Genomic DNA, 11,749 nt, shown 5'->3' on the forward strand with positions numbered 1-11,749 from the left:
GGCGGGGAGGGGGGACTGAGGAAGGAAGGAGGAGGGGGGACTGAGGAGGAAGGAGGAGGAGGGGGGACTGAGGAAGGAAGGAGGAGGAGGGACTGAGGAGGAAGGAGGAGGAGGGGGGGACTGTGAGGGGGAACTGTGGGGGGGACTGTGGAGGAAGGTTGGTTGGGAAATGAGGAGGAAGGCAGGGGGACTGAGGAGGAAGTAAAGGGGGGAATGAGGAGGAAGGCGGTGGTAACTAAGGAGGAAGGTGGGGGGAACTGAGGAGGATGGTGGGGGGGAACTAAGGAGGAAGGTGGGGGGAACAGAGGAGGAAGGTGGGGGGGAACTAAGGAGGAAGGTGGGGGGAACTGAGGAGGAAGGTGGGGGAACTAAGGAGGAAGGTGGGGGGAACTGAGGAGGATGGTGGGGGAACTAAGGAGGAAGGTGGGGGGAACTGAGGAGGAAGGTGGGGGGAACAGAGGAGGAAGGTGGGGGAACTAAGGAGGAAGGTGGGGGGAACTGAGGAGGAAGGTGGGGGAACTGAGGAGGAAGGTGGGGGGAACAGAGGAGGAAGGTGGGGGAACTAAGGAGGAAGGTAGGGGGGAACTGAGGAGGAAGGTGGGGGAACTGAGGAGGATGGTGGGGGGAACAGAGGAGGAAGGTAGGGGGAACAGAGGAGGAAGGTGGGGGAACTAAGGAGGAAGGTGGGGGGAACTGAGGAGGAAGGTGGGGGGAACAGAGGAGGAAGGTGGGGGAACTAAGGAGGAAGGTGGGGGGAACTGAGGAGGAAGGTGGGGGAACTGAGGAGAAAGGTGGGGGAACTGAGGAGGAAGGTGGGGGAACTGAGGAGGATGGTGGGGGAACTAAGGAGGAAGGTGGGGGGGAACAGAGGAGGAAGGTGGGGGAACAGAGGAGGAAGGTGGGGGGAACTGAGGAGGAAGGTAGGGGGGAACTAAGGAGGAAGGTGGGGGGAACTGAGGAGGATGGTGGGGGAACTAAGGAGGAAGGTGGGGGAACTGAGGAGGAAGGTGGGGGGAACAGAGGAGGAAGGTAGGGGGAACTGAGGAGGAAGGTGGGGGAACTAAGGAGGAAGGTGGGGGGAACTGAGGAGGAAGGTGGGGGGAACAGAGGAGGAAGGTAGGGGGAACTGAGGAGGAAGGTGGGGGAACTAAGGAGGATGGTGGGGGAACTGAGGAGGAAGGTGGGGGAACTAAGGAGGAAGGTGGGGGGAACTGAGGGGGATGGTGGGGGAACTAAGGAGGAAGGTGGGGGGAACTGAGGAGGAAGGTGGGGGAACTAAGGAGGAAGGTGGGGGAAACTGAGGAGGAAGGTGGGGGAACTGAGGAGGAAGGTGGGGGGAACTGAGGAGGATGGTGGGGGAACTAAGGAGGATGGTGGGGGAACTGAGGAGGATGGTGGGGGAACTGAGGAAGGTGGGGGGAACTGAGGAGGAAGGTGGGGGGAACTAAGGAGGAAGGTGGGGGAACTAAGGGGGAAGGTGGGGGAACTAAGGGGGAAGGTGGGGGGAACTGAGGAGGAAGGTGGGGGAACTAAGGAGGAAGGAGGAGGGGGGAGGAAGGAGGAGGAAGGAGGAGGGGGAACTGAGGAAGAAGGAGGAGGGGGGAACTGAGAAGGAAGGAGGAGGGGGGACTGAGGAGGAGGGAGGAGGGGGGTACTGAGGAGGGGGGGACTGAGGAGGAAGGAGGAGGGGGGGAGGAAGGAGGAGGAAGGAGGAGGGGGAACTGAGGAAGAAGGAGGAGGGGGGAACTGAGAAGGAAGGAGGAGGGGGAGGACTGTGGAGGAAGGAGGAGGGGGATTGAGGAGGTAAGAGGAGGAGGGGGGGACTGAGGAAGGAGGAGGAGGAGGGTGGACTGAGGAAGGAAGGAGGAGGGGGAACTTAGGAGGAGGGGGGGTACTGAGGAGGGGGGACTGAGGAGGATGGAGGACGGGGGACTGAGGATGAAGGAGGAGGAGGGAACTGAGAAGGAAGGAGGAGGGGGGGAGGACTGCGGAGGAAGGTGGAGGGGGGACTGAGGAGGTAAGAGGAGGAGGGGGGACTGAGGAAGGAGGAGGGGAACTTAGGAGGAGGGGGTACTGAGGAGGGGGGGACTGAGGAGGACTGAGGAAGAAGGAGGAGGGGGGACTGAGGAGGAAGGAGGAGGGGGAACTGAGGAGGAAGGAGGAGGGGGGGAGGATTGCGGAGGAGGGGGGAGGGGGGAACTGAGGCGGAAGGTGGGGGGACTGAGGAGGAGGCGGATAGGAGGGGACTGAGGAGGAGGCGGGGAGGGGGGACTGAGGAGGCGGCGGGGAGGGGGGGACTGAGGAGGAGGCGGGGAGGGGGGGACTGAGGAGGAGGCGGGGAGGGGGGACTGAGGAGGAGGCGGGGAGGGGGGGACTGAGGAGGAGGCGGGGAGGGGGGGACTGAGGAGGAGGCGGGGAGGGGGGGACTGAGGAGGAGGCGGGGAGGGGGGGACTGAGGAGGAGGCGGGGAGGGGGGACTGAGGAGGAGGCGGGGAGGGGGGACTGAGGAGGAGGCGGGGTTGGGGCTATTGGCAAAAAATTGCTGCAATTTACTGAGACAATTTATGTGGAATTGAATTTGACCATTAATTTATGTTGTATTATGCATGCCTAGCTCCGTGCTCAAACATACACAGTGATGATTTTCTCTTGTCATCCTCCACAGAGTCTTGGATTGACAGGCAGATACGAGACCAGGAACAAGTAAGTGTCCTCTTGTTTTTTCTGTCTCTCTATCTGGCAGCCGCACAATAGGGTAGTGCTCTACAATAGGGTAGTGCTCTACAATAGGGTAGTGCTCTACAATAGGGTAGTGCTCTACAATAGGGTAGTGAACTACAATAGGGTAGTGAACTACAATAGGGTAGTGCTCTACAATAGGGTAGTGCTCTACAATAGGGTAGTGCTCTACAATAGGGTAGTGCTCTACAATAGGGTAGTGAACTACAATAGGGTAGTGAACTACAATAGGGTAGTGCTGTACAATAGGGCAGTGCTGTACAACAGGGTAGTGCTCTACAATAGGGTAGCAGTCTACAATAGGGTAGTGAACTACAATAGGGTAGTGAACTACAATAGGGTAGTGCTCTACAATAGGGTAGTGAACTACAATAGGGTAGTGCTCTACAATAGGGTAGTGCTCTACAATAGGGTAGTGAACTACAATAGGGTAGTGCTCTACAATAGGGTAGCAGTCTACAATAGGGTAGTGTTGTAGTGAACTACAATAGGGTAGTGAACTACAATAGGGTAGTGCACTACAATAGGGCAGTGCTCTACAATAGGGCAGTGCTCAACAATAGGGTAGCAGTCTACAATAGGGTAGTGTTGTAGTGCTCTACAATAGGGCAGTGGTAAACAATAGGGTAGTGCTCTACAATAGGGTAGTGATAAACAATAGGGTAGTGGTAAACAATAGGGCAGTGGTAAACAATAGGGTAGTGCTCTACAATAGGGTAGTGATAAACAATAGGGTGTGATAAACAATAGGGTAGTGCTCAACAATAGGGCAGTGCTTTACAATAGGGCAGTGCTCAACAATAGGGCAGTGCTCTACAATAGGGTAGCAGTCTACAATAGGGTAGTGTTGTAGTGCTCTACAATAGGGTAGTGGTAAACAATAGGGTAGTGCTCTACAATAGGGTAGTGATAAACAATAGGGTAGTGGTAAACAATAGGGTAGTGGTAAACAATAGGGTAGTGCTCTACAATAGGGTAGTGATAAACAATAGGGTAGTGCTCTACAATAGGGTAGTGGTAAACAATAGGGTAGTGCTCTACAATAGGGTAGTGATAAACAATAGGGTAGTGCTCTACAATAGGGCAGTGGTAAACAATAGGGTAGTGCTCTACAATAGGGTAGTGATAAACAATAGGGTAGTGGTAAACAATAGGGTAGTGGTAAACAATAGGGTAGTGCTCTACAGTAGGGTAGTGATAAACAATAGGGTAGTGGTAAACAATAGGGCAGTGGTAAACAATAGGGTAGTGCTCTACAATAGGGTAGTGATAAACAATAGGGTAGTGGTAAACAATAGGGCAGTGGTAAACAATAGGGTAGTGCTCTACAATAGGGTAGTGATAAACAATAGGGTAGTGCTCTACAATAGGGTAGTGATAAACAATAGGGTAGTGCTCTACAATAGGGTAGTGATAAACAATAGGGTAGTGCTCTACAATAGGGTAGTGATAAACAATAGGGTGTGATAAACAATAGGGTAGTGCTCTACAATAGGGTAGCAGTCTACACTAGGGTAGAGTTGTAGTGAACTATAGGCTAGTGCTCTACAATAGGGTAGTGCTGTACAATAGGGCAGTGCTGTACAATAGGTAATGCTCTACAGTAGGGCAGTGCTCTACAATTGGGTCGTGCTCTACAATAGGGTAGTCCACTATAAAGAGCTGGTAATTACAGTAGAGATTTGTATACAACATTTAGGAATTGAATATTGCTGTCTATTTGTCCCTCTTACTAAGCAAGCACTTTGTGCATCAGGAAAAGCACTATATAAATCCAATCAGCTGTGAATGGCCTGCAGCTCACCAGGGTTATAAACAAATCTCTCTTCATTCAAAGCATTAGCTTTCAGCTATTTTGTTTCTAGTTGAACCTGAGCTCACCTTTTTTCTTTGTTCTCACAGTGTGCACAGTATTTTATAAGAATGAGTAATCTAGCAAAAATGTGCCTCTTCCTAGACCTTTAAGGCCACTGCTATGAGCCAATAGGAGCTCTCTGATGGAATATGAAAGAGATCTATGATTGGACAATATTTTTTCCCTTTAGGCAACATTGTATCATATACTGCTCAAAAAAATAAAGGGAACACTAAAATAACACATCCTAGATCTGAATGAATGAAATAATCTTATTAATTAATTTTTTCATTACATAGTTGAATGTGCTTACAACAAAATCAGACAAAAATAATCAATGGAAATCCAATTTATCAACCCATGGAGGTCTGGATTTGGAGTCACACTCAAAATTTAAGTGAAAAACCACACTACAGGCTGATCCAACTTTGATGTAATGTCCTTAAAACAAGTCAAAATGAGGCTCAGTAGTGTGTGTGGCCTCCACGTGCCTGTATGACCACCCTACAACGCCTGGGCATGCTCCTGATAAGGTGGCGGATGGTCTCCTGAGGGATCTCCTCCCAGACCTGGACTAAAGCATCTGCCAACTCCTGGACAGTCTGTGGTGCAACGTGGCGTTGGTGGATGGAGCGAGACATGATGTCCCAGATGTGCTCAATTGGATTCAGGTCTGGGAACGGGCGGGCCAGTCCATAGCATCAATGCCTTCCTCTTGCAGGAACTGCTGACACACTCCAGCCACATGAGGTCTAGCATTGTCTTGCATTAGGAGGAACCCAGGGCCAACCGCACCAGCATATGGTCTCACAAGGGGTCTGAGGATCTCATCTCGGTACCTAATGGCAGTCAGGCTACCTCTGGCGAGCACATGGAGGGCTGTGCGGCCCCCCAAAGAAATGCCACCCCACACCATGACTGACCCACCGCCAAACCGGTCATGCTGGAGGATGTTGCAGGCAGCAGAACGTTCTCCACGGCATCTCCAGACTCTGTCATGTCTGTCACGTGCTCAGTGTGAACCTGCTTTCATCTGTGAAGAGCACAGGGCGCCAGTGGCGAATTTGCCAATCTTAGTGTTCTCTGGCAAATGCCAAACGTCCTGCACGGTGTTTGGCTGTAAGCATGTCGGGCCCTCATACCACCCTCATGGAGTCTGTTTCTGACCGTTTGAGCGGACACATGCACATTTGTGGCCTGCTGGAGGTCATTTTGCAGGGCTCTGGCAGTGCTCCTCCTGCTCCTCCTTGCACAAAGGCGGAGGTAGCGGTCCTGCTGCTGGGTTGTTGCCCTCCTATGGCCTCCTCCACGTCTCCTGATGTACTGGCCTGTCTCCTGGTAGCGCCTCCATGCTCTGGACACTACGCTGACAGACACAACAAACCTTCTTGCCACAGCTCACATTGATGTGCCATCCTGGATGAGCTGCACTACCTGAGCCACTTGTGTGGGTTGTAGAATCCGTCCACTAGAGTGAAAGCACCGCCAGCATTCAAAAGTGACCAAAACATCAGCCAGGAAGCATAGGAACTGAGAAGTGGTCTGTGGTCCCCACCTGCAGAACCACTGCTTTATTGGAGGTGTCTTGCTAATTGCCTATAATTTCCACCTGTTGTCTATTCCATTTGCACAACAGCATGTGAAATTTAGTGTCAATCAGTGTTGCTTCCTAAGTGGACAGTTTGATTTTACAGAAGTGTGATTGACTTGGAGTTACATTGTGTTGTTTAAGTGTTCCCTTTATTTTTTTGAGCAGTGTATAATCCTCCAATCACCTCAGTCCCTACTAATTATAATACCTATATTATTAATTAATTTATTTATTATTTAACCTTTATTTAACTAGTTAAGTCAGTTAAGAACAAATTCTTATTTACAATGACAGCCTACACCGGCTAAACTCGGACGACGCTGGGACAATTGTGCGCCGCTCTATGGGACTCCCAATCACGGCCGGTTGTGATACAGCCTGGATGTTATCACTGTAATTCAATTATGGATAGTGAATTAGAGTGGGTGATGGAGTGTTGATCTGTGTTGATCTGTGTGATAGAGTGTTGATCTGTGTGATAGTGTGTTGATCTGTGTGATGGAGTGTTGATCTGTGTGATAGAGTGTTGATCTGTGTGATGGAGTGTTGATCTGTGTGATGGAGTGTTGATCTGTGTGATGGAGTGTTGATCTGTGTTGATCTGTGTGATAGTGTTGATCTGTGTGATAGTGTGTTGATCTGTGTGATGGAGTGTTGATCTGTGTGATAGAGTGTTGATCTGTGTGATGGAGTGTTGATCTGTGTGATGGAGTGTTGATCTGTGTTGATCTGTGTGATAGTGTTGATCTGTGTGATAGTGTGTTGATCTGTGTGATAGTGTGTTGATCTGTGTGATGGAGTGTTGATCTGTGTGATGGAGTGTTGATCTGTGTTGATCTGTGTGATAGTGTTGATCTGTGTGATAGTGTGTTGATCTGTGTGATAGTGTGTTGATCTGTGTGATGGAGTGTTGATCTGTGTGATGGAGTGTTGATCTGTGTTGATCTGTGTGATAGTGTTGATCTGTGTGATAGAGTGTTGATCTGTGTTGATCTGTGTGATAGTGTTGATCTGTGTGATAGAGTGTTGATCTGTGTTATAGAGTGTTGATCTGTGTGATAGTGTGTTGATCTGTGTGATAGTGTCGATCTGTGTTGATCTGTGTTGATCTGTGTGATAGAGCGTTGATCTGTGTTGATCTGTGTGATAGTGTTGACCTGTGTGATAGTGTGTTGATCTGTGTGATAGTGTCGATCTGTCTTGATCTGTGTTGATCTGTGTGATAGAGTGTTGATCTGTGTGATAGAGTGTTGATCTGTGTGATAGTGTCGATCTGTGTTGATCTGTGTGATAGAGTGTTGATCTGTGTGATAGAGTGTTGATATGTGTGATAGAGTGTTGATCTATGTGATAGTGTTGATCTGTGTTGATCTGTGTGACAGTGTGTTGATCTGTGTTGATCTGTGTGACAGTGTGTTGATCTGTGTGATAGTGTTGATCTGTGTTGATCTGTGTGCTAGTGTTGATCTGTGTTGATCTGTGTGATAGTGTCGATCTGTGTTGATAGTGTTGATCTGTGTTGATCTGTGTGCTAGTGTTGATCTGTGTGCTAGTGTTGATCTGTGTGCTAGTGTTGATCTGTGTGATAGTGTTGATCTGTGTGATAGTGTTGATCTGTGTTGATCTGTGTGGTAGTGTGTTGATCTGTGTGATAGTGTTGATCTGTGTGATAGTGTGTTGATCTGTGTTGGTCTGTGTGATAGTGTGTTGATCTGTGTGATAGTGTTGATCTGTGTTGATCTGTGTTGATCTGTGTGATGGTGTCGATCTGTGTTGGTCTGTGTTGATTTGTGTTGATCTGTGTTGATCTGTGTGATAGTGTGTTGATCTGTGTGATAGTGTTGATTTGTGTTGATCTGTGTTGATCTGTGTGATAGTGTTGATCTGTGTGAAGTGTTTTGATCTGTGTTGATCTGTGTGATAGAGTGTTGATCTGTGTTGATCTGTGTGCTAGTGTTGATCTGTGTGATGGTGTCGATCTGTGTTGATCTGTGTTGATCTGTGTGATAGAGTGTTGATCTGTGTTGATCTGTGTGATGGTGTGTTGATCTGTGTGATAGTGTGTTGATCTGTGTTGATCTGTGTGATAGCGTTGATCTGTGTTGATCTGTATTGATCTGTGTGATAGTGTTGATCTGTGTGATAGTGTTGATCTGTGTGATAGTGTTGATCTGTGTGATAGTGTTGATCTGTGTTGATCTGTGTGATAGTGTTGATCTGTGTGATAGTGTCGATGTGTGTTGATCTGTGTTGATCTGTGTGATAGTGTCGATCTGTGTTGATCTGTGTGATAGTGTTGATCTGTGTGATAGTGTTGATATGTGTTGATCTGTGTGATAGTGTCGATCTGTGTTGATCTGTGTGATAGTGTTGATATGTGTTGATCTGTGTTGATCTGTGTGATAGTGTTGATCTGTGTGATAGTGTTGATATGTGTTGATCTGTGTGATAGTGTCGATCTGTGTTGATCTGTGTGATAGTGTTGATCTGTGTGATAGTGTTGATATGTGTTGATCTGTGTGATAGTGTCGATCTGTGTTGATCTGTGTGATAGTGTTGATATGTGTTGATCTGTGTTGATCTGTGTGCTTGTTGACGTGTCTGAAGATGTGTGCTGCAGCCAGCCAGAAGGCTTTAGTGTGTGAGATTACTAGATTTACCGGGACAATTTAGGACACTGGATCAATACTACCACACACAAACACACACACACACATACAAAGATACACACACACATTGACTCCCTGGTTACCTTGTGGGGCTGTTGACTTACATCATGTCATTGATCCAGGAATCCTCTAGACTCTACAGGCTTCTTCACTCTCGGCCAGGCAATGTACTGGCAGACAAAAGACAGTCAACTACTGTGGTGTAGTGTCGCACCATGTCTACTGTACCAGGCAAAAGACAGGGAGAACAGCTACTACAATATTGGCGGTCAAACAAGAGAGCAACGTCGGATCATGTCACAGTGCATGTGTGTGTGTGTGTGTGTGTACGCGCATGTGTGAGAGCGTCTGTACGTGTGTGAATGCATGCGTGTGTGTGTGTGTGAATGCATGCGTGTGTGTGTGTGTGAATGCATGCGTGTATGTGCTCGACTGATGTTCTACACACACGGGCTACAGCACCTGCAGTGAGAGCCAGTAGGGCCCGCGGTGACCATTAAGAAGAAGTGCGGTTTCTGGCACTGGGTTGCCATGGCGACAGACCCAACGGCATGAGAGTGCCAGCGTTAGGAAGACATAGGGGGATATAGCTAATGGATAGCCAATCAGGTTGTTAAGCTCCTTTCCTGCAGGGGTCTGGAGAACAGAAGTCTGTATCAGTCTTTGTCATCATGCTGTGGTTGGAGAGGGTTGAAGTAGTTCCCTCATCTGTTTTTATTCTTCCTCCCCTCTTCATCCATTCATCTTCTCCCATCCTCTTCTCTCTTTCCACCCCTTCCTGTCTGTGTTTAATGTCAAGTTTTACCTCAGTACATTTGATTGTTTAAAAAAGGGCCACCGAGTGCCAGAAGAACAGGAGAGGCCCCTCAGCTGTGTGTGTGTTCAAAATATCACATAATATAAAATGTTCTATTTCCCCATACCCAATCAGCCTACAGTGTAGAATGCTATTTACTCCCAATAATTGATGCTTCATTTGTTTGAGCACCTCTCATTGTGTGGTATCCATTATGTGGTCTTTCAAACTAAATAGTCTGGATTCACAATGTAAGTTGTGTTCCATATCTGATCCATATATGTTACGTTAAAACCTTTTTCTGAAATTACCAAAAGCCACTTTGAGTTTCTGAATTCATTACCGACATTGATGCTTTTTTGCTCTCTCACTCTCACTCTCACTCTCTCACACACACACACACACACACACACACACACACACACACACACACACACACACACACACACACACACACACACACACACACACACACACACACACACACACACACACACACACACACACACACACACACACAGCTACCAGCGGGGTTGCAGTGGGGCAGGAACAGTTTTAGTTTTTTAGGCTCAGAGGAGTTTCAGAAAAATAACTGGGAGGTTTTAGTGGAGAAGGTGTGTGCCAGACTGTCTCTGTGGAAGTGGTTGCTGTCCTATATGGGAAGGCTTCTGGTAGCCAACAGCTTGGCCACCTACACCCTGCGACGCAGACTGATAGTGTCACAGCCAGAGGTTTGATATAGGAGCTTCAAAGGATGCTTGTTCATTTATTCTGGTCAGCACTGGATTCGAGCTGCGGCCTTGTACAGTACCTGCCACTGCAAAAAGGTTGACAGGGCCTAGTGGACATTGCCCCAAGGGTCATGGGTTTCCATCTGCAAGCAGCCCAGTGATTGGTATGTCATGATGGTCTTAGTGGGATGGAGACAGCGTACACACTGCTGAGGAGGGTGGGTCGGCTGGGCCTGGACAAGCAGCTCTTCCTCTTGAGGCTGAAGGGGGTTCATTTGACTGGCCTCAATATTTTTTTCTATCAGTCTGTCCTTCAAGCTTGAGGAAGGCCAGCACACCACCACGGATGTGGTTGTATGAAGAACCACTGTTCCATTAGACCCATCTTACAGTCACAAACATTGTCTTCAGCCAGCCTGCATTCAAGCCTGCTGGGTGAAGGATGCACAAAGCTGGGGTACATGATGTAGAGCATGAGCAGATCTGTGCAGGAAGCTGGGAGAGAGCTGGGATCAGATCATCCCGCCTGCTTAAACAGGTAGTAACAGAGGTCTCTGAATCCTTCCCAGTAACTTATCGGGCAAATGTGTCCAATAACACACACGCTGATCAGTGGAAGGAGGGCCAAGATTGCGTTGTGCCTACTCTGAATGTCACTCCTGCTGCGCGGACGGTGCAGGAGGGTAAAGGGCTGCTGTTGTCTTTCAAGACCCCCAGAACATGGGCAGTTCACAGCAGTGGGAAGAAATATGATGCACTGTACACTATGTGTGAAGGTGTGGTGTGCGTCCTTCCTGGAAGGAAGGTGGGCCGGTTGGTTTGGATCATCTGCTTCCCCGTAAGGCTGCTGGCGGTCTCCATACAAGCTGCCAGTTGAAATGAACAGCTGACCTTCTCCTTTAAAAGTCAATGACTTAAAACCGTTTTCTTTTAATATGCTTTCAATGGGAATTGAGTCACATATTTTACAATATAAGACTGTCGCAATCAATTGAGCTTTTTACCTTCTGAAAACTGCAGACAATTACTTTTGACTATCCATGGTAAAATGTACACATAGTTTAATAATTTGTAAAAATATATATATTTTAGCTATTAGAGGGAAACCAGACCATGCTCTATCAAGGTTTTCCAGCACACAGATTTGACCTACTACAGTAACTATGTTGGTCTATTGTACTTCCAACAATTTGTAGGCAGGTTGATTAGGATTCAAACCTTCTCAAAACAACCTAATTCATACTCTTCAGAGGAATAATGGACTTTACAGTGGCCTGTTATTGGGTGGCAGGGTAGCCTAATGGTTACAGTGTTAGACTAGTAACTGAAAGGTTGCAAGTTCAAATCCCTGAGCTGACAAAGTACAAA

At 48.2% G+C, this 11,749-nt stretch overlaps 1 protein-coding gene across 1 annotated transcript; it reads right to left on the bottom strand.

Annotated features, from left to right (window-relative positions):
- Positions 1-411: 411 nt before the first annotated feature.
- On the bottom strand, positions 412-9,999 carry LOC123731421 (extensin-like). Its single transcript, XM_045709999.1, has 4 exons — positions 9,994-9,999; positions 2,201-2,477; positions 1,896-1,957; positions 412-1,275 (listed from the first exon to the last, which is right to left on the bottom strand). Exons 1-4 carry the CDS (start codon positions 9,997-9,999, stop codon positions 412-414), a joined length of 1,209 nt encoding a protein of 402 aa, XP_045565955.1.
- Positions 10,000-11,749: the final 1,750 nt, after the last annotated feature.

Source organism: Salmo salar, chromosome ssa28 (assembly GCF_905237065.1).
Source record: "Salmo salar chromosome ssa28, Ssal_v3.1, whole genome shotgun sequence".
Lineage (NCBI taxonomy): Eukaryota > Metazoa > Chordata > Actinopteri > Salmoniformes > Salmonidae > Salmo > Salmo salar.